At 54.2% G+C, this 21,992-nt stretch overlaps 5 protein-coding genes across 5 annotated transcripts; 1 reads left to right on the top strand and 4 right to left on the bottom strand.

Annotated features, from left to right (window-relative positions):
• Positions 1-84: 84 nt before the first annotated feature.
• Positions 85-696, bottom strand: CC1G_05228 (hypothetical protein; the record flags this gene model as incomplete). Its single annotated transcript, XM_001840290.1, has 1 exon — positions 85-696. One exon carries the CDS (start codon positions 694-696, stop codon positions 85-87), a length of 612 nt encoding a protein of 203 aa, XP_001840342.1.
• An 891-nt stretch (positions 697-1,587) lies between these two features.
• CC1G_05229 (hypothetical protein) lies at positions 1,588-2,520 on the top strand (the record flags this gene model as incomplete). Its single annotated transcript, XM_001840291.1, has 1 exon — positions 1,588-2,520. One exon carries the CDS (start codon positions 1,588-1,590, stop codon positions 2,518-2,520), a length of 933 nt encoding a protein of 310 aa, XP_001840343.1.
• An 806-nt stretch (positions 2,521-3,326) lies between these two features.
• CC1G_05230 (hypothetical protein) lies at positions 3,327-9,089 on the bottom strand (the record flags this gene model as incomplete). The annotated part of the gene is made up of 2 exons (XM_001840292.1): positions 3,327-7,048; positions 7,115-9,089. 2 exons carry the CDS (start codon positions 9,087-9,089, stop codon positions 3,327-3,329), a joined length of 5,697 nt encoding a protein of 1,898 aa, XP_001840344.1.
• Positions 9,090-11,731: 2,642 nt separating this feature from the next.
• CC1G_05231 (hypothetical protein) lies at positions 11,732-17,012 on the bottom strand (the record flags this gene model as incomplete). Its single annotated transcript, XM_001840293.2, has 3 exons — positions 11,732-14,967; positions 15,025-16,387; positions 16,437-17,012. The coding sequence occupies 3 exons, from the start codon at positions 17,010-17,012 to the stop codon at positions 11,933-11,935; spliced, it is 4,974 nt and encodes a 1,657-aa protein (XP_001840345.1). The 3' UTR covers positions 11,732-11,932.
• Positions 17,013-19,491: 2,479 nt separating this feature from the next.
• CC1G_05232 (hypothetical protein) lies at positions 19,492-21,444 on the bottom strand (the record flags this gene model as incomplete). The annotated part of the gene is made up of 3 exons (XM_001840294.2): positions 19,492-19,842; positions 19,927-21,046; positions 21,107-21,444. 3 exons carry the CDS (start codon positions 21,442-21,444, stop codon positions 19,492-19,494), a joined length of 1,809 nt encoding a protein of 602 aa, XP_001840346.2.
• Between the last annotated feature and the right edge of the window lie 548 nt (positions 21,445-21,992).

The raw sequence follows: 21,992 nt of genomic DNA on the forward strand, positions 1-21,992 counted from the left end.
TAAACATAAATCCAGACGTTCCACCTGCCAGAGGCTACGGTGCAAGGACGCTGTCCAGGCTAGATCCACGAAACACTATACAGTTCACCGAGCAGAACGCTCAGACACCGACACGATAAGCGTATCGCCTGACACTGTGGGGCCAGGCAAACGACTGGGTGAGGGCAGCATTGGCTGGCTCTGCTCGTCGAGGATGAGCGTCCCGTCAGGGCCTACCATAGGTTGGCCTTGAACCCGAGGCCCCAGCCCCAGTTCGACACGAGCACGGCGTTGTTGGTGCCCATCAGGGCTGGAAGCAATGAAAACGTCGCCATTTTCGCCTTCAACGCCCTCGAAGAAACGTGGAGTTCGAGTCCTAGCGAGATTGAAGATTCCAGGGGGCCCAATCCTTTCAGTCCTGTGCAATGGGGAAGCCATGAGACGCTGTCGTTTGGGCGGAGGTGGCACTTCGGTTGGGATGAAGGGCTCTGGGGTCACGAAGCGACTGTCTGCAACTGCTGGCGTCTTGACAGCCTTTCGACGCCTGGGGGGAGGGGTTTCTGGGTTGAGTCGTAGCCAACGGGTATGAGTTCCCTTGCCAGTCGCAGAAACCGTGACGTCTTCGATGGTTCCCTCTGCTTGAAGACGTCTCTTTGCAGGAGCTCTCTTCGGTATTTGGGGGATATATGGGACCTTTCGTCCACTGCGGGTAATCATTGTCGTTTCTGGTGGAAGTGACCAGATGTTGCTGGGGATGCTAGGCGGCGATGAGTGTTTGAGTGGCGATGGACACGCGTTTCTATGGTCTTAAATACCCTCAATGGTGCGTGCTTGATCACTCTAGTCTCGAGCCACTCAGTAAAGCCCTTTGTGCTTGGTTGCCACAGGTAAAAATGGAAAAACGAGGGAGGCGCGTGGGACCTGGGTCCGCCCGCCCTTTTGTCGGGGCGCATTGTCCCAATTTAGAAATCGGCGGGCGACACCCGCCTTGACCGCCACCGCGCTTTGTCCGCGAGGCAGCACAAGCGACGATGACACGCCATCCTTGACTCAATAAGCGGAATAGGTATGACAATAACGTCGTCATGCAAGGACCCTGGCTAATATCCAACGTAGACTATGTAGCCCATCTGTTAAGAAATCAACCTGGTTAATTATCAGTTTCCAACAACACAACGAACCTTCAGCGGAGATTGACTTGTCAAAGCGCCTACATCGGAGTGGAACGACCCCCTATTTCTGACGACAGTGCGACATGACTGTACATTGTCCTCTACAGGTAGACATCGCGAAGACAGTGGAATCCCCTTCGTTGAACATAAAGTCCTTGGTCACGAGCATTCGGCTACGGTCAAAAAAATTCACACGCAAAACTCTTGATAAATTCAACCATTTCCAACCAACGCGTCTTAACCTTCAACCACCACCATCCAGGACTCGTCTGCACCATCTACTCCCAACCTCACTCCCCCAGCCTCAATTTTGGCCTCAAGCGACCGGCAAGAGCATTCTGCACGGCAATTGCACGATTGTACGTGTGTTTTACGACTTTTTGTGAAAAACAGGAATTCACGTTTTACTGTCGTCTACGAACAGGTCTAGATCGCCATGTTGTTTTTCAGCTCTCGCAAGCTTGCCCTCAAGCATCGTCGTTTTCCGCTCGTCACAGCGCCGTTGAAATGGATCGGGCTCACCGAAGAGTCATCCAAAGCGCTCCAGCCTCCAAACCCTCCGGAACCTGGCCCATCGGCCCAGGCAGCGCATAACGAGGACCGTGATATGGACGAGGATGCTCAGTCGGACGATGGCAGCACGGAGTACACCAGTTCTGAGGGTAGCCGCTCACCTTCCTACTCCCCACCACCTCCACGGCAACCCACGATCCCCCGTCCTACTCCATGGTTCGAACGACCTTACGAAGACACCCCCGAACCGCCCCTTCCACCTCTCCGATTCGACGTCTCCGCCCACGCCAGAAAGTTCGAACGCGAACTGATGAGATCCCCCGTCAAGAACCCGCAGCAAGAGATTTTCGTCCGAGAGCTCAAGCGGCTCGGTCAACAACAGCAATGGAACCGTACCCTCAACGCCGCACGTGCCTTTGCTGCCACCGGTATCAACCTCGAGGAGCGCGGCCAGGAGCGCCAGAGGAGGGCGCGAGACAAGGCGGCTGCGGCTGCGAGGGCGGCTGCGGAGAGGGAGCTGAAGAGGCAGAAGATGATGGCGAGGAAGCTTCCTCCCCAGCGTCCTCTTGATATCTTGCAAGGCGGAGCGTATGTGTTGCCATCGGTGCGCGCCCATCGAGCCCAGGAGGCCGCCGGAGGTGCCGGAGGTGCCGGCACTAGCGCTGGTGCTGGACCTTCGCGTCCCCGCACGGCGTTTGGACAACCTGAACCACAGCCTAGTCCTCCCAGACGTCCACGCATACCATACGTTGACCCTAAACCGTTGATGCGTGCTCGCCTCAGCGATCTTCATCGCAACGTTGTGGTCGGCTTCCGCCGTAGCCCTCGCAAGGCCAAGAGAACCACCAGGAATTGAAGCAAGAAGACCCAACAAGCCGAGTGCGAAGTGCTCCTTCCTGAATATCCTGATCATGTTCAACATTCAACTCTCGTCGCATTGTTTTCGTCGTTGCTTTGCCTTGTTTTCTGATGCTTTCGTACTGTCTTTCCCCGATATTTCGAGTCAAACTCACAACCCTATAATCGTTTCTCTTTTCCTATCTCCTATATCCTTTTATCCCACCCTAATGCTACATTCTATATGTCTTCCTTCGCGTTCACATGTCTGCATATATCTTCTCTTTCTTGCTTGTTACTATTTTCGGATTACTAGACGGTCTTCATGTAGTTCCTGAGCCACATCCTTACTATGGTATGAATTCACCTGCTATGCATGATCGATACTTCGTCGCCCGATCCCACTCCTCTCAGATACTGCAAGATGGTATATGAGTAAGTACTTAGCCCAACTGAAGAGCACCAACTCCAATTCCCATTGGCCGACTCGGGAGAAGGGCTGCGTGCACGCCAAAATCAACCTCCTATTGCTGAGGTTTCTACGAGTCGTCATTCGCAAAAAAGTGAAATAAAACCACAAAATCCAATATACATGATTCCGTTACATTTACATAAATACATTGGTATGATGAGTTGACGTTGGTGTTGAAGTGTAGGTAAGTAGTAAGTAGTAGTAGGTAATGGTACATGTTCATGAAAGCTGCAATGGACATACGACGAAGAAGAACAAACAACCTCATAATGCTGCATACAATGGGGGGTAGAAAAAATGGGGGAAAACGAAATGGAAGAAAACGAAAACACAAAAAAAAAGCTTTAAGCTACTTAACTAATCCACTCATTCGCGTCGTTCCGTTTGGCCAAAAGGTCATTCAAACTTCTGACTACGCATCCCGCTCCTTCCCTAACCAGCTCCTTCTCATCTTCCGAAACTTTAACCAATAACTTAGTTTCGAACCGATCAGGGTGCCATCGCTTGATATATTCCTTGATACGATCCTTCTCTGACCGAGATTTGTCCGGATAGTGCGGTGAACAGATATATGATTCGATCCCAAAGGTCGTGATGTCCTCCGGCGTGGAAGGCTTCCGCACCACAGGCCAGGGGAAGTCAGCCCACCGCAGAGCAGTCTTCGTCGACAACGCAGCCCACATCCTCTCGTTCCTCTCGAAGGTCGACGTCAGGTAGTCTTTCGATGGTATCGGTCCAGCTTCACGAGCCTGCCGTATAGCCTCCAACCGTTCCTGCTCCTGGCGGAACTTCTCGTGCTGTTGACGGGCATATTCGGCCTGCTTTCGTGCCCAGTCTGCTTCAGAGAAAGGAACTTGACCAGATGTTGACGACTGCGAAGAATTGGGGTTGAAATTGCCAGAGCCCACGGAACCTGCTCTAGGCTTGCTTGGGGATGCTCGTGACGCAGATGAAGCAGAGGTACCGGTGGTCGAGGACCAAGCAGAGGCCCCAGAGGAGGCAGTGGAGCCCCAGGTTGTCCAGGCCGGAGGAACGCCAGACCCGTTGGTAGACGCAAATGACGCGGAGGAAGATCGCGGGGGTGGTGGCTTGGGCGTCGAGCTCGTGGGAGGAGTACCGTAAGGGGAGCTGAAGCTGGCGTTTGGCCAAGCACCGTCGGTACCAACGCTGTCTTGCCTCTTTCTTTCACTGCGCCGTCTGATCTCCTCCTCCCGTTGACGAAACTCTTCCTGTTGTTGCATGCTGCGAATATGAGCTTCCTGATCCCGACGGGCACGTTCCTGCTCTTCTTGCTTGCGGCGCGCTTCATCTTCCCGACGCTTGATACGCACTTTTTCCACTTCTTCAGTAAGTTTGTGAAGCCTCTCCTGATCCATGCGCAACCGCTCGAACTTGGCCCTTTCTCTCTCTTCTTCTTCTCTCTGCAGCTTCTCCGCGATCTCCCTGTCAGCCCTCTCCATTTCTTCACGTTCCTTTTTCTCCTGCTCTTCAGCCTTCTGTCGCTCTTCTTCCTCCTTCCTCCTCTCTTCTTCCTCCAACCTCTCTTTTTCGAGTCGTTCTTGCTCTAGTCTCCTCCTGTGTTCCTCACGCTTCCTCTCCCTGTCCTTTGCCCTCTCCTCGGCAGCAAGAAGTCTCGCCTCCTTTTCTCTTTCCTCTCGCTCTCGTTCCTCCCGCTCCCTTGCATCTCTCTCCTCTCGTTCCCTCTCCTCTCTTTTCCTTTCCTCTCTTTCCCTCTCCTCTCGTTCTCTCTCCTCCCGCTCTTGCTCCTCCCTCTCCAGCCTCTCCCTCTCTAAACGCTTCTTCTCAGCCCTGTCTCGTTCCTCTTCCTGTTGCTGCTGCTTCTTCCCCCTACCCTTCTTGCCTTTCTTCCCCTTCACCTTCTTCGCCGGTTCAGGCTCTGGTTCGGGCTCTGGTTCGGGCTCCGGTTCTGGTTCTGGTTCTGGTTCAGGCTCGGGCTCGGGTTCTGGTTCTGGCTCAGGCTCAAGTTCAGGTTCGACCTCCTGATCCACGGCCTCGCTATCAAGGTCGTCCGTCACTTCAGTAGCACCATCCTCCACCTCCCCTTCCACCTCAGTTTCCGTCCCCACCTCTGTCTCCTCCGCACCCAACGCAACATCCTGCACCGCGCTCTGAAGAATCTTCAACTGGCGATCCCGATCCTCCAAGTCCTTCTTCCTCTGTTCAAGGATCTCCGCAAGCCTCTTGGTCTCCTCCTCCTTCGCCTTCAACTGCTCTTCCAACTTTCTCAACTCCTCCTGCTGCTTCAATCGCTCTTCCATCTTCAGCAACTCCATCTCTTTCTCCTGCACTTGCCTCTCTCGCCTCATGATCTCGATCTCCTTCTTTCGCGTCGCGGCCTCCTTTTCGCGGGCTTGTCGTTGGAGTTCCAACGCTTGGATGTGTTGACGTTCTGCTGCACGGTGCTTGTCACTCGCCTCCTTGGCCAACCGCTGCGCCTCCTCGGTCTTGGCCCTCAGCTCGTCATTCTCCTCCTGCGTCTTAGCCCGGTTCGCCGACGCCTCCTGAGCGAGTTTCAAAGCCCTCTCAGCCTTGTCACGAAGATCGTTCAACATCTCCTCCGTCTCCCGATTCTTCCTCTCCTGCTCTTCCCTGCGACGCGCCTCCTCCCTCTCAGCCTCCTCCCTCTCCCGTGCGAGCTCCATCGCCCTCTCCTGCTGCTTCTTCCTCTCCTCCTCCGCCAACCGCTGCAACAACTGCTTCTCCATTTCGATAGCTTCCTTCTCCCTCTGCATCTCGAGTTCCTTCTCCTTCCTCTCCAACTCCAACCTCTCCCTCTCAGCTTTCTCCTTCTCCGCTCTCTCCCTCTCTATCCTATCCCGTTCAAGCCTTTCCGCTGCCTGCCTCTCCAACTCCCTCCTCTTCGTCTCGAGACTATTCAACATCTGCTCCGTCCTCAACCTGTCCCTCTCCCTCTCCTTCTCCAACTCAATCCTCTTATGCTCCCTCTCCAACTGCTCAATCCTCTCCGTCTCCCTCTCGATCCGCTCCAGCCTCTCCCGCTCCTCCCGCTCCTCTTTCTCCCTCTGCAGCCTCTCCAGCCGCTCACGTTCCTCCCGTTCACGTCGCTCAAGCGCCGCCTTCTCCTGTTCATGCCTCTCCTTCTCCCTCTGCTCCCTCTCCCTCAACTCGCGCTCGCGCTGCTCAAGCTCCTCCCTCTCCCTCTGCTCCTTCGCAGCCTGCTTCCTGCTACTACCAACCCTCCGCATCTCGCCCCTCTCCAACTCATCCACCTCTGGAATGCCCTCATCCCAATGCCGCTCCCTCTCTCGATCCCTCTCCTTGCCTTTCGAGTTATTCTTGCTCCGATCCCACCCCCACTCGGCTTGAACCATCGGAGGAGGCCGCTGCATACCAGGCATGGGCATAGGCATCGTCATCTCCTCCCCAGGCCGCACACCCGTCGTCGACGGCGCACGCGACGAACGGCCATAACTCCCATACGGGAAATGCTCCCGCCAACTACTGGTACCCCCAACCCCGCGACCCGCCCGCGAACGCAAATGCCGTCGTTCCCTGACAGAACACCCACCATTTTCTTTCGTGCTCCCCTTGACCTTGCCATTCCCATTCCCATCGCTCTCATCATCGTCGTCCATATCATCCCCGAAATCCCGCTCGTTCTCCTCGCTGGTACGCTCGACACTATCGTCGTCCTCGTCATCGTCCGCGTCTCCATTACTCACATCCGTGCTCTCTTCAGACGGCTCCTCGCTCGAGTCGGCACCCCCGTTTTGGCCTGGACGGCGCCGGTGGTGGTGGGGTTTGGTGGGACGGAAGTGCGAGGGCGGGACAAACGCGGGTGCGGTGGGTGGTGGTTCCTTCCACTGACTTCTGGACGGTGGCGGGCCTTGACTTTGCATCGAATTGGAGCGGTGGATGCTACCAGCAGAGCGGGGCGGTGGGGGTCTGGGTTCGTCCGGGTAGTGGCCGTAATCGCGCGCATAGGGGTCCTCCTGCGACCATCGTTTCGTTTCTGGGTGGGGCGTCTTGTTGTTGTTCAGTCGAGGAACAAGGACGGGCTGTGTCTGGGACGAGTGAGGGACATACGCATTTCCTGTCACGACAAACCAATAGTTAGACTTTTTGCTTTTTGAATAAGAAAGTAACTTTGAAGACTCACGATAACCACTGGGGTATTGGGGATCAATCAATGTAGGCAAGGTAGGTTTAACGCCATTCTTCTTATACTTCGATCGCGTCCTCTTGGGATGCTCAAACTCGGAGGAATCAGATCGAGGTCGGGGTCCATGGTCGGGCTCGCGACGATAGGGTTGGGTGCCATAGTCCAGCTCGTAGTCGAGATGCTGGTCAAACTCCATTTCCTGGCGAAGGGCCATACGTCCAGCCGACGTTGGTGGGGTAGGAAGAGTAGAAGAATGATGCCGTCGGGAACTATGGTTGGAGGGACCGTACATGTCTTCAGGCTCATCATGGAACACAGCAGAGGCTTTCTCAATCGTTCGACGCTTGCTGCGGACGGAGGATGGCATGGGTGAAGATTGAGCTTCGTGTGGATCGACAAACGACGTCTTGCGAGAAACAGACTTGGAAGCATATCGAGAGGATGGGTATTCGTTCTCCTCGGGGTAGTGGTGGGAAGCAGACTGGTCCATGTTAAGCGCGTTTCGCATGGTCTGCGACTGCCTGAGATGGTCTGGAGATTCCAGCGGCGGCGGCAGCTGTTGAGGATAATCGCTGATGAACGACTTCTTTGAACCTAACCGTTGCTTGGATTCTGGCAAGGGCGTTCGCGGTGGGTACATCATGCTCCCTCCTTCCTCTGGGATGGTCTTGTTACGCGAGTCCCGCCTGCGTTTCGACGAATCACCAGAGGGTAGGGGCCCAAGGGAATGCGACGGTGAGCGCAGATTGTCGTAGTTGGGGGCGTCCTCGGTCATTCCACTGCCCCTCGAATCTCGCCGTTGCCGATCCTGGTCTGACCATTCCTTCTGAAGTGCCTTCTGCCTCGCTCTTTCCTCCTCAATCTGTTTCTGATCCTGCAAGATGCGCATCGCGACGACCTCGGGAGAGTCACCAGCGTCTATTGTCTCGGGAATGGTATCAGCAACGACGGGGACCCGCATACTGTTCCCAGACCCAGTGGAGCGCATGCTAGCGGTACTCCCCCTCCTACCAATTGTGAAATGCTTTGTTGTTTCCATCGCGTCTTCTTCAGGGGTCATTGAAGGCTTCCAGAATAACGGAGAAGTGCTGGTAGGAGGGGAATGCGCGAGATGGCGATCGGACATGGGACTGGTGCCCGGAGGTGGTCGCAATTCGACAGGGCGGGTTACTGAGGCTGCGGATGCCGCCCTCTCGGATGCGGTCCATGACGATCGGGATGATGATAACATTTGTCTCTCGTCCCGCTCTTCAGGTTTGCTATCATGGGAACGTCCTAACCAGTCCGGGGTGGAAGGTGGTGGAGCGTTGACTGTCGTCTTGGGCCGTCGAATACTTCCCCCAAAATCGGTTCGATCATGGTGTGCATCGGACCCTCGTCGATTTGGCGTACCCGGGGGAGGATGTGTGTCAGGAGGTGTTGGGTACGTTGTTGTGCGTGGCGGTGGTGGCGGTGGTGGGTAGAAGAACTGCCTTGGGGGCGCTGGGGGTGGACTGGAGGCTGGTGGTTCGGTCGACTGCGGTTGAGGTGGCGGCTGGGCAGGCGGCGGGGGCTGCTGACTGCGGTCATCGACGGGGCTGTCATCGACTCCGGACCTCTGACCCTGCTTAATCTGAGCATAAATGACCTCCTGTTCCGACCTCAAGGTGCCCATCCAAGTGTCCCCGATGATCATGCCAGCAGCCCAGCGCCTCTCCTGGCGCTCTCGTGCAAGAGCCTGCCTAAAGTTCTCCACTGCGCCCTGCTTCAGCGCCTCCACAAAGTCGCGATTTTCGGCGACGAGCTGGGCTTCTTTCCAGGGGGCCTTTGCGATCTCAGCCTTCATTGTCTGCTCGGCCTCGTCGATCATGGACTGGATGTTCGCCTCAATGGTGCGCCTGAGGTCGGCCTTCCATTCCTCATCTGGCTCGACATCCTTCACGTTGACAGGCGTAGCTGGAGCATTCTGGGCCGCGGTTGACGCTGCTGGCATCTAACAAGACGAAATGTGGTATCGTGTGGAGACCCTTTGCGGATTGCAGCTGATCGTTGAAGGATACGGTGTCGATAAAGGCCGATGTGGTGGTGGTCGCTGTTTGGTTTGGATGACTGGCGACCTCCAGGTAAGTTTGAGAAACGACACTGAGTTGGGAATGCGTGGGCGTAGGATCTCTATGTAATCACGAAATCGTTTCACGGGAAAGCCCTGAAAATGTTGTGCCTCATGTTAGTCCACGCGTTTCCAAAGGAAGGAACTGTTGTCCCAAACTTCTCACCAGAGAATGCTGCCCTCCCTCGTCGTTCTTGAATTGTAGTCAAATTGTTTGGACTGTATTGGTGATGAAGATGTGAACAAGGCGACGTCGCCTTACCAGCGCCTCCGTCGTCGAACGAGGGGGATGCGCCCGGCCAACCCTTTTTCGGATCTTCTATCAGGTTATCTAATCTCCACCACTTCTCCTCTCAACGTAACATCGGTCCGCACAATCCTCGGCTCCTATTGCCTCTTCACCCTATCACTAGTCCCCAGCTGAATCGCCTGAACAGCCCTGAACAGCATCCTGACCGTCCCCAACTCGTCAGGAATTACCGAGAATATTCACCAGGGCTCTACTGACCTTGGCCCGAGCAGAGAAACAATCGAGATATACTAAGAACTATCCTTGAACAGGGGTCCAGCGGCGGCGGCTAGCCCAGAACGGACCCTGCGGGACATGGTGGTGGTAGAGAGACAAGGGAGAAACCCATTGATGATCGGTGCTCTGCTTGTTCGAGTTCAGTACCAGTAAAACGGTCGTTTCAATCCCTCTCCAGTGAAGCATATCCATAAATACCCGAATACGGATAGGTTGCGAGGATCTATGGCGAAGGTCCGTCCCAATTTCCTCCAAAACTATCCCTGGGTCGTATTGAGCTCGAAAGAAGATTAGCATCGCGTCGAGCTGAGACTCTGCCTAAAGGTAAAATCAGCTCACCCACCAGGCGCTCATTTGAAATGCACAATTGATCTGGTCTTGGATGGCGAGGCTGGAGGAAACTTCGCGGGTTATCGTTCAGAAAGAGTTAAGCCTGGGGTTGTATTTCAAAACCGAAACGCGTCCAGTATATCAGGCTAAAAATATAGGGGCTACCCCACGAAGACGCGACTTCGAAACTTCCTTCCTCCGCGTCGTAATGATCATAAACTTAAACACCTGTGTTCTCTCCTGCTGCTATCGGAGAGAGAGGAGTGCATCAACGCAAGCATTTGCTCGCCAACAAATAGGACACTTGACGTCTATCCCTCGGCGAACGAGAATGCAAGTGCTCAAACACCTTTTCGCTATCGTTCGTGAACTTCCACCTCCAATTAAAGGATCCATTCATACACACACACATCCCCCAACACAACAAATGTCCAACACACCCCTCTAATCTCCCAACCCACCAAACTCTCAACCCACCCAACCCACCTACCTTCCCAAACGATCTCTATCACCTAAAACCGACCTCCAAAAATAAGCGCCCAACCCTTTAAAATTAGGCTCCCACTGTAACCTGTTAGTGATCACGAATCGATGACATGACATCTTGTGAGAACCCCGGGCCCATCCTCGTGAACTCTATATCTCTCGTCCTCGTCCTGTTCAATTCACTTCCAGTCAAGTCACCGGGACCATTACAACAAAAATAAGGTTGCTGCTAACGTTCTCAGCGTCCCATTGCTTTAGGTGTTGTCGTCTTTATAGACTTCATGTCAATGTGGCGGCACAAAAGGCAAAGTCTAGATAAGTAAGTATTCAATTCGCAACGCGTTCACCACGTTCCCTTCTCAATTTGAATGTCTGTTTAGACTCTGTCACCTCGTATACCAGCCGGATCGTCACATACTTATTCGAAGAAAGAAGCTAAAACTCGAGGCCTACCTTATGAACCACACGTCGAGTGCATGTTTTGGCGTGCAAGGCACTTTAACCCCACTCGAAAAGCCTACTCAGTGCCTCGTTAAAGCGGTCAGCCCTTTGCAACTCTCGCTCACCCCTCTCCCCGTCCTCCTCTCCACTCGCTCTTTCCTACATCCCCTCCACCCTATTCCCCTCGAAGTTCCTTCCAGAATCACTAACTTGAACGCCACTTCGAATTCCGAGAAAAGAAGTAAATGTATTCGCATAAAAAAACGCATAAAGGTACAGACATAGTACAACAAGAGGGTGGCATAGCACAGAGAGCGATACATACAAGAAGTAAAGCTACATAGACGAGTCGAGGAGAAAGGTGAGTGAGTTCCAACAACATCCCAAAAGGTCTATAGAGGGGGGTATGAAGGACGCAAGCAAGAAGGAAAGAAATAAACAAGGGAAAAAGAGGGAAGAGAGGGAAGAACGAAATCTACAGCAATGTTACAACATAAAGTAAGAAAGAGTCGACATAAGTACCACATTCCAGAAGGAAGGGGAATAAACAAGATAGGGTGGATGGAACCAAGGGAAGAACGAAGGAAATAAGAAAGCGAAACGAAGAATAAGAAAATAAGAAAAAAACAGCAAGAAAATCAACAAGAAAGAGTAGTAGTACTAAGCTACAAAGTAAGGTAAACTAATCAAACAACAGCGTAGGCGGTATACGATCAGGTATAACAAAAGAGCTGACAACAACGCACAGCGGAGGGGATGGTAATACACAAGAGCGAGAGAGAGATGAAGGTAGACGGAGAAAAGAAAGAGAGGATAGAGGATACATCGATAGACATACAACAGGTTGGAGACCTCGGCAATCGCAAAAAAAGCAGAACCAAAAACTCGAAACAAAAACGTTCAAGAATAAAAAGAAAGCAGAAAGCAAGGGTTTCACAACGAATCAAAATAATTTACCACCCCCATTCACATTCGACACCTTGCTCCGCTTCATAGCCTCTAACTGCTGGCTCTTCGCGAATCGCGCAAGGATATCATCAGGCGGCTCAGGTCCACCACCACCACTACCACCATTCCCAGCACCCATCATCCCCGACGAGGATGCTTGACTCAGGGAAGTGGCACTTGCTCCCCAGCCCGACTTGGCGCCAGTTGCAGGAGCTCCTCCTCCTAGACCACCCCGACCCAGTCCTTGCTGCTGCTGTTGTTGTTTCGCTTCCCACATCGACATCGCTCCACCTCCATTGGGACCCGGTCGGGGATTGAAAGACCCAGGAATCCCACCACCCATACCACCCATAACACCCTCATCATCCGTCATCGCACCAGGCATCTTATACCCTCTCCCCGCTCCCCCACCTGCCATAGCCCCAAATCCGCCAGCAGCCGCACCAGATCCCGAAGCAGCACTAGTAGGCACAGCAGACGCCGCGCCCCATCTCGAACCACGCTTAGCCTTGACAGTGCCTTCCCAATCCGTAGCGAAACCTTGGTCTAGGACTCCCCCTCCTCCCCCTCCACCACCACCGACTCCAGAACGCGCAAACGCCGACCCCCTCGCACCACCACCCATTCCCATCCCACCCCCATTCAACTGCTTCTTCGCCTCATTCAACCACTCATCCGTCATATACCCCGGCATCCCATCCGGACTCGTCGCTCCTGAACCCCCAAAGAAGCCATCCGCACCACCACCATGTCCATGTCCATGTCCTCCCTCACCACCATTCTTATAGTCAAAGAGATTCGAGAAGACCGTCGGCGGCTGACTAGGCTTCGGCTGCCTAATCGACGCTTGCGCACTGAAATTGGGGGTGCGACTCGGGACTAACGGCGAGCGCGCGTTAGGGTCTGGAGATCTCGGTTCCATAATCGAGCGATGGTTTAGAGGTAGACTGTTATCCAACACCCCATCCTCCTCATCCGACACCTCTTCAATCGTCACTTTCTTCGCCGGGCCCTTCCTCGTCACACTCGAGCCTGATCCAAACTTGGACGCACCGCCACCATTCGCAGACGGCGGACTCGTCTTCTTCAACGCGCTAGCGGGCGGGGACACCTTCCTCACCGCCTTCTCCTCCTCCTCCTGTCCATCGAAACTGTCAAAGACAGAGGCTCCAAGTCGACTAGGCCCGTTCGTCTTCCAACCAGCCTTGGGCTGTCCAGCGGGCGGAAGAGGAGTCTTCGACCCACCACCATTCGCAACGGGCGTCGACCTCGCCTTGGCCCACAGCGACTCAGTCACAGAGGATGGCAAGGGCGAATCATCCATAACCGACCCCGCCGTAAGACCCTTCCCACTGACCTTGGAAGGGACAGCAGAAGCAGGTGCCTTTGCGCCCCAAGCCCCAGGGATCGAGCTGACTTTGGCAGCGGGAGGTTTGGGAGTAGAGGACACGTCGCTCGTCGAACCCCAGAGGGAGTTGCTAGCGGTCTTGGTGGACGTCGCAGATCTGAACAAGCTGTTATCCTCTTCCTCGTCCTCTTCTTCGTCGTACCTAACCTCCTCCTTGGGTTCCTCCACGACACGGCTATTCGCACCCTTCTTGCCTTTGCCGGTGGGTTGTGGTGGGACAGGCGATGGCGCAGACTTGACTTCGGGTTCAGGCTCAGGAGCCGCAGCGGCCTTCCCGCCCGCTTTCTTCGCAGCCTGCTTCCCTTTCTTGCCCTTCTTGCCAATCTCTTTAGCAGGGGGTGCAGGAGCGGGAGCGGGAGCAGGCGCTGGCTTCTCGACGACCTTGGCAGGTGGAGGTGGGGGAGGGGCCGCCTTAGCTGCTGCAGCAGCGCCTTTAGCACCCTTCTTGCCCTTGGCCGTCGTCTGCACAGGCGCAGGTGCGGGTGGAGGGGGCGCCGGCACAGCATTCTTGCCCTTCCTCCCAGCCTTGGTAACAGGCGGAGGCGGAGGAGGCGGGGCCACCACCTCCTCTTCTTCCTCCTCTTCGTCTTCGTCTTCCTCCGGTTCCTCAGCCAACGGATCCTCCTCCTCCTCACCCCACTTATCCTCCTCGTCAAAGAACCCGCCTCCACCACCACCAGTGCGTCGAGCAGGCTTCTGCGGTGTGCCATCCTCGTCGTCGTCCTCGTCAAAGAACCCCCTACGTTGTTCCGAGGAATTCTCCGAGGCAGAAGGAGTGGAAGCAGAACCACCCCCGAAGAGCGAGAATTTCTTGGCCCATGATCCTACGCCTGCGGTGACGGCAGCGAGAGGCGTTGACGCGGTCAGACCGGCTCCGTTCGTATTGGTATTGGCCGTAGCAGAGCCGCTGGGAAGTGCAGCAGAGGCAGGAGGCGACGATGTCACTGTAGGCTGGGAGTTCTTGCGTCCCCAGGCCGAGATGGACGGAGGCTGCTGTTGTTGTTGCTGTTGCTGCTGGCCACCAAACGGATTCCGGCCCACCAAAGGCGAGCTCTTGGTCGGCGTCTTGCTCATCATCGCCATCGATGGATGCCCTGCACCCCATGAATGACCGTGAGAGCCAACCCTCGGAGTAGACATCTCAACCGGCGACGAGCCGATTCCTCCCATTCCCCCAGGCATACCCGTATTCATCGACATCGAGGACAGACTGGGCTGGGCCATACCGCCTGTGAATCCCATCGCGTCGGAGGTGTAGCCGTCGGAGGTGGTGTACCTCATCGATGCGGTCTCGGTGGACGATCCGTACCCTCGCCCTGCGTGTTCAGCAGACGATCCGTATCCGCCCATCGTATCCGAGCCGTACCCCATAGCATCGGAGCTGTAGCCCCGGTTCTCAGAGGATGAACCGTACCCTCCCATCGTGTCGGACCCGTAGCCGTCCAACGAGTACCCGCTCATCGCGCGTCTAATCTCCTCTGGCATGTCATCCCCAAAACCAGGAGGGAAGGTTTGGTGCGAATCATGCTCGCGCTGGTAGTCGTGGCGAGAGGGTTGGAAGGTTTGGTGGGGATGGTAGTTGCCTTGGTGCTGTTGGGCATAGTCGTGCTGGCGGTGATCAGCTACATAACAAGCATTCGTTAGCGGAGTCGAGAGGTCGAAAACAGACGATAACTTACATTCATACTCATACTCGTTATAACCACCTCTTCCATACTCGTGCTCGTATTCGCCGTGGTCATCGTCCTCGCCGTCCTCTTCTTCCTGCTCTTGGATGAAGGGGATCTGGTTCCAGGCATGGGTGGGTTTGGGCCTGGCGATCTGAGGGGACGGTGGCGCCCTGGATTTCTGTCCAGGTCCTGGTGTTGTGCCCTTCCCAAACACACCATCCAACGACGGCGTCTCCACATCAAACGTCGCCTCAACACCTTCATAGTCATCCAGCCACTTGGAGTCCATCTTCTTAGCCTTGCCATTGGCCTTGGCCTTTCCATTCGTCAACGACTTCGCAGAGGCACCGTTGGCCTGTCTCTGTTGCAACAAAAGTCTCCTCCTCTTCCTCTCCTCCTTCACAATCATCTTCCTCTCCTCCTCTTTCTTAATCTGAAGCTCCTTCATCGCCTTCTCATGCTCCTGAACCAACTTCCTTTCCTCGTCCTTCCCATGATCCTTCCCACCACGACCACTTTTAGCAGCAGCACGATCACCGCTCTCCCATCTCATCCGACAAATTTTGAGACCAAGCTTAACCTCCATCTCAGCAGCGGTCTTATGGAACTCGATGATCTTCGTGATGCGAGTCTCGAGTTTGAACTTTTCAAACGCGATCTCGGCCTCCACTTCCTCGTCCGTGGGGTTCAATACATCATCCTTGAAGGAGGAGGGGAAGAACGAGTCCTCCTTCATTTCAGAAGAAGCGGAAGGGAAACCCGAAAAGAAGAGTTCTTCCTTATCTTCGGGTTTGGACGGGTCATCGAGAAGGATAGGTCCGATGTAGGATGAAGCGGAGGTGGACGCCGAAATGGAAGTCGAGGTGGAAGAGGAGCTGGATGAGGAGGTTGATGCGGATGCAGAGTGGCTGGTGGCGGTAGGTGGGGAGGTCGACTTGGTCTTTACGAGGGCTGAAGCTGAGGAAGCTGCTGCTGCGGCAGAGGATGCCGAAACGCCCGCAGGGATGGTGGCACTGACGCTCGGTGGCGTCCACAAGGATGCCGACGCTGAAGAGATCTTGGGTTTCTGCAAGGAAACCTGGGATGCAGAGTAGGAGCTCCTTGTCGTACTCTGCGCGGGTGGAACATGATCGAACGGGAACGATTTGTATGTCCCTAGCTGGATAGGGGAGCCATTGGCCGAGTTGTGACGAGAGGAGTCGGTGCTCCAGTTGGGATTGCTTGAAGAATAGGAGTGGGAGTGACCATAGGATTGGCGGGCTACGGCGCTTGCGCTGGTGCTGCTGCCGCCGCCTGGAGTGTCGAACGTCTTCCAGCTGGGGTTGAGAATGGACATATCCTCTTCCTCAGACGTCAAATCATGGGAGGCCACCTGCTCGTTGTTAGGAGACGACAATGGCACGTAAAGGGATGGGACGTACGAGGCTGTTGAAAAACCGAGATCCGTCCTCCTCTGCGTCGTCGTCGGAGCCCAGTTCACTTGGGTTCACCAATTCGTAGCTGCTGATACTCGAGGCCAGCGACGAGGTGGAGAGTGATGGGGCATACATCCTGGGTGGCGCCACAGCGGCTGGAACTAGAGCCAAAAGTTCAGGTTCTCTGTCGTCGTCTTTTGGTGGGGTTGCTGTTGAGGTGAGCGTATTTGAGGCAGAATCGTGATCTAAATGAGCACCCAGAGCATTCTCCACAGCCTTGGTTTCGGCATCCGTCATTTCACCCCAATCCTCGTCCTTCAACCCAGCCTGTCTCAGCCTCTTCTGCCACTCCTCCCTCGCAGCTGCGTAGAACTGTTTCTCGATTTCTTCTCTCCGTTGTGTCTTGTATTGCTTCAGGGTCGTCTTGGAACGCTCCGAAGACGATAGTTTTTTGTAGTCCTTGGCGGACGAAGCGTCGGATTGGGAGAGCTGCGGTTGCAGTATCGTTGTTCGTTGTGTTGCAAGCCAGTTCTCGAATGCGCGCCATGTCTGGCGAACGCGGTTGTGTGACGATGAAGCCATTGAGGGAGAGAGTGAGCGGGACAGGGACCTGACTGGGTTGTGGGCTTGATGTCAAGAGTAGTCAATAGACAAAAATTGGATTTGGTTCGGTGGATTGAGATGGGAATAAAAGGGCTGCCTCGTGTTTCCTGTCGGCTGTCCGAAATCTGAAAACTCGGAGATTATCCTCTTCTTCTGGCCAATGCTCCCGGGCCTTTGCCGTAATCAATCCGCCAAATCCTGGTCTCTCTCCTGCTCCCTCGGCGATTTAACACCAAAACGAAGCAACCCTAGCCTTTCATTTAGAGTCTCAATCCAAGCCTCAGCCCGTCAGAGAACCCTCGAACCAACCAGACAAGGAAATGAGTCGGGTCCAACTTGGGACGCCGTGAAATCTGCCCTTTGCCCAGTGCCCCAAACCCTTTTCCTTTTGTAGCCGTGCGGGCCCTGCTGCTTCGACGTCGACGCGTCATATGCATCCATGCTCCGTCTTTTTTCAAATTCGAAGTCTCGAGGAAGAGGGCTGGAAGAGGAAGAAACTCACCAGCGAAGGGCGTCGTGAGTCAGCCCGGCTGTACGGTCGGGCCAGAATTCGGCATCGCCAGCCTCCGCGCTTCCGGCCGTCGGTATCTCCCGAAATGGAAGCACCATCAACTTTCGGCGCAGTCATGGCCGACTGTCCCTTTCTTCCATCCTCATTCAACAGCAATTCAGCGCCTATTCATTAATGTCTATACGCGTTAATGAATTGGCCTCGCGGGGTGGTCTAAAATCTTTTGGGGAACACGCGTTACTCGGAGAACGCATCGTGCACAGCACGCAGTAGCCCTCAGCGCCCACATCTCTGGCCATGGACGAACTGTCGAACGATATGCTTGCAGATGGGAAAACAACGGCGGGCATGCTGCAAAAATCAATCCCCAGACCTGTCGAGATATCTCTTTCCTTGGGGCCTGTGTGAACGGAGTGCACGATGCTTGCGCGTCGGAGGATGTCTCAGCGCGTGCCCCAGACTACTAGCCAACACCCGTCTCCCGGAGTCACTGGGGAGAATTACAAGCTATCCAGAGACATCATCGCCTTCAGATTCCTTGTTCTCTTCCGCGACACTCCTCTGAACCACGAGTACACACGAAAAAGGAAAAACCTTTGCTCTTGATTGGCCGCGCACTCAAAAACCCAACCCTATACAAGTGCTTACTCTCTGATACCCTGATATCTCAACCCTGGTATCTTGCACCGCCCTCTGTTCGATCACGACTACCTTCCCGTCTATTGTCGCCGTAATGAATGCCTCGCGCCACTTTGTCTTTCCCTCTCATCCGAACTCAGACTCAGAGCGATCGTCCTGTGCGTCCGCAGCAGTCTCGTTTCGCAACTCGATCGTCGTTTGGCTATCTATCAGATCCCTTGTACTGGAACAATCTTGTGACGTCCTTGGACCACCTCCTTCTTTACTCTTGCGAGGCGAAACTTAGCTGGGTCCGACCTCCCACACTATCCATTCATTTATATGAAGGGCGTGCGCCGCTCCCTCATGTCCGAACTTCAATTCAATACTAATGGCTATAGGCCATAAAACCCGAAAAGCTTGTTTCTATGCTCTTGTCTTTGCTCGCCATCCATCGCCTCTACTCTACCAACACCTTCCATTGCCCGCTTCGTATAAAGCCACGAGCACACTCCTAACTTAATTATGGGTCCCCTATCCGCGAAAGTGGTGGCCATTCACATTTACTCCTCTTCCGACGATCCTTGTTTGACTATCCAGGCCTATGACAGCTGTGTTTTGTGTATCACTTACGGCTGGATATCACGACGGGAACCAACCCGATCAGCGTCCATGTCACTGTAACACACCACCAGGTCACGCGTTTAAGCTACTGGCGCCAACAGTAAGGATCGGCTCAGCCTCTGCTCACCCAACCGCTACCATTTTCAAGGACCTAAACACCCCTTTCTTCTTGTTAAAAAAACCTTCTGCCACTCACACCTTGCATCTTTCTTGCCCCTTCTAATTCGATCCTCGCACATAACTCATCCGGGTTAATCTGTCCCCAACTCTCTCGTGTGTACGCACGCTGCATGTAATCTGAACGCATGGCCCGTCTAGGCAGTGCTGTCCCATCCAAACGTGTCCATTATCGCACCATCTCTGAGTGTCCTTGTTTTCGTTATCTTTGTATGATGTTAGAGCAATAGGACGAGAGTGCCCTCTATGTGATTGACGTCCTCTGCTCGTCAGTTTCTCTGAGGTGCAGGCTCCACTGGTCGACAGGAGGATGTTCAGAGGAGGCGAATATCCACCGCCAGGAAACTGGGCTAACAGTGAGTTTCAACCTTTTGAGTCAACGTTTTGGTGAAAATCGTATCCAAACTCCGTACATTCATTCCTACTAGTACCCGAGCAAAACGTGAAAACCTGAGCCCCATTCAAAAGCCCAAAATCCCAGACTCGAGGAGGAACCAGCCCCTCGAACAATCCACCACTAGGGGGTAGCTACGGCGGATAATGCTTCCTCATGCTAACATTTGTCCCATCCCTCCCAAAGCAACACATCGCACTCGAACACATCAGATCCCTTCCCCTCGGCTTCTGATTCGCCGGGCTCGGTATCCTCCTCGTCCCCCTCCTCGCAAAACTCTGTATACTCGGGATGCACTCCGCACAAAGAACCATAAGACCCCACAGAAGGAGTTCCCCACAACACGAATGTCGCTTGAGTGTGATATCCTCGAGAGTCCAAGTGATCGTTGAAAAGGCTTCGCGCAGTTGGTCGGAGAAGGGGTGGGGTTGTTCGAGTGGACTTGATTGCCCTACTTCGACTTCGAAAAGATGCGTCGTAGGTTTCTGCGCGGATTCAAAAAATAAAACGTTCGTTATCAATTCATACAACCATCAGCGTGGGTTCACAACCCAAAAACACAGACATACCTCTGAGAAAGGAAAGAACTCTCCTGGGGAAGTGGGATACGCTCCTGGAGCGATCAAATCATGAATTCGAAGGTCCAGAATCAAGAGGTTCGGCAGTTTCATGGATATCATAGCCAGAGTCTCGACTGATAAACTATTAATCGAGAACGAAAGCTCTTGTAAGGGAGGGGAAGTCTGGCCCCCCTGGGTCAACGACGTCAGAAGACCCGTCAACTCATCGGGTACCAGCGGCCCTTTGATGTGCAAACACCGCAAAGTAGGGACGATAGAATCGAGGAAGGGAGAAGGCTGCGTCCACCATGCGTCCGGGTAGGGTATATAGTTCAGCTTCAGCGTCAATTTGGTCAACTTCTGAAGCGTGAGCTCGGAGAGGCCGTTCGCTTGAATGGAAGGGCAAGAGACGTATGTGAGATGCTGCAGAACGTCCGCATGCCGTTTCATGAATTCAAAAACAGGTTCTGTGTTGTTGAAGTTGTATGGGATCATTTCGAAGCTGGCCAGGTGGGGGAAGCGGCCGAGGAGCGAGTAAAGGTGAGCAGCGTCCCATGTGTTGCAGCTCCCGAGGTGTAAGTGCTGGAGGGTGTCCTGGAATTGGTTGATGAAAGAGGTGACGGCTCGGGCTTGGAGGCTGGTGGCCGCCGCTGTGGTCGTTGGTGCTTGAAATGGAAACTGGATGCTCAGTTTCTTAAGGACGGGGAAAGAGATACCAAGTGGCAGCAGGTCCTCCACTCGCCGTGGGTGAATCCATAGACTGAGTTCCTCGAGTCGGGGGGCAATCGTTCGCCAAGCAATGTCAATATAAGGCGCAGACAACTTGACGACCCCCTCTTCCATTAGCGTGAACGACCTGACGTTGGTCATGAAAGGTATAACCTCCATAAGCATCTGGGAGATCTCGACCGCGGCCGGAACGTCGTCCTGCCAGTGGTCCAATAGGTTACCCGTCTTGTCGAAGAACCTGTGGTATAACCGCGTCGCGTACGTTTTGATCCTCGAAGGTGAAGGTGACTCTGAAGATGGCGGTCCCTGAGCAAGGCGGATTTGTTCAACGTTCTCCCGCTCATGCAATAGTAGTGGCTGGAGATGCACAGTTCGGACACGACGAGCATAGTCGGGGCTCCTGGGGCGAGTCCTCGATTAGATCGACAAGTAACAGTCTATCGCGACTCATTCAACTCACTTAAGCGCCCACAGTTTGTTGCAAAAGAGAACATTTAGCTTCTCCATCTTCAGCTCCTTGTACTTCTCGTCGAGAGCAAGGTCCAAGAACGTGCGGTTGAGGAACATCAAGTCGGCAATGTCGTCGGGTGACAGAAACTGTGCGATAACGGTCCATAGCTCTGAAGGAAGATCGCCCATTGTAAACAGTGTCCAGGTGTCGTCTTTGACACTACTCCCGACGACGAAGACGATGCTGTGGACGATGGAGACGGTGTGACGAAACGATCCACGGACCGGATGGATCTGATTGGTTATGGGAACCTCCTGCCATGTTTGGCTCAATTTGATGGCGATCATGGCCTCGTCGTACCTCCCCGAACCCCGTTTGCCCTAAACCCTTTTCTTCTTGACCACCACCATGGAATCCATTTTTCTCTTAAACCGCGCGTTTTCTGTCTGATAGTGTGTTGAGGGACGCTGGAAGGGTCTGAAATCCAGGTTCACAGCGCATAAATGTGCTGTAGCGCGGTGTACTGACTCTTTTCTCTGAACTGCAGAAATCTGCATTCTATAGCGACAAGGAAGGTTAGTCTGCTTTTCGATGCCCATTCTCCATTTATGTCATTTTGGCTACAGGATGTCTCCAGGGAACGACATCAGGACGCCTGCGCCAACGGCGCTGAACCATAGTCAAGTTTTCAAGCTCAAGTCGTCTCGTCCGACGCCTCAAGCAGATGGCCAACCCTTGTCCCCAGTGCCAGATTCTTCCTTCAAGAAAAGTGCCGTGACGCGTAAATATACGCGTCGCAAGAGCTACGGGAGTCGCCGCGGTACCACGTCTAGAAGTTTGAAGGAGAATTCAGTGCACTCTCGAAGATCGTCTGTGGGTCATACCAAGGAAGCTT

This window comes from Coprinopsis cinerea (assembly GCF_000182895.1).
Source record: "Coprinopsis cinerea okayama7#130 chromosome 11 map unlocalized cont3.11, whole genome shotgun sequence".
NCBI lineage: Eukaryota > Fungi > Basidiomycota > Agaricomycetes > Agaricales > Psathyrellaceae > Coprinopsis > Coprinopsis cinerea.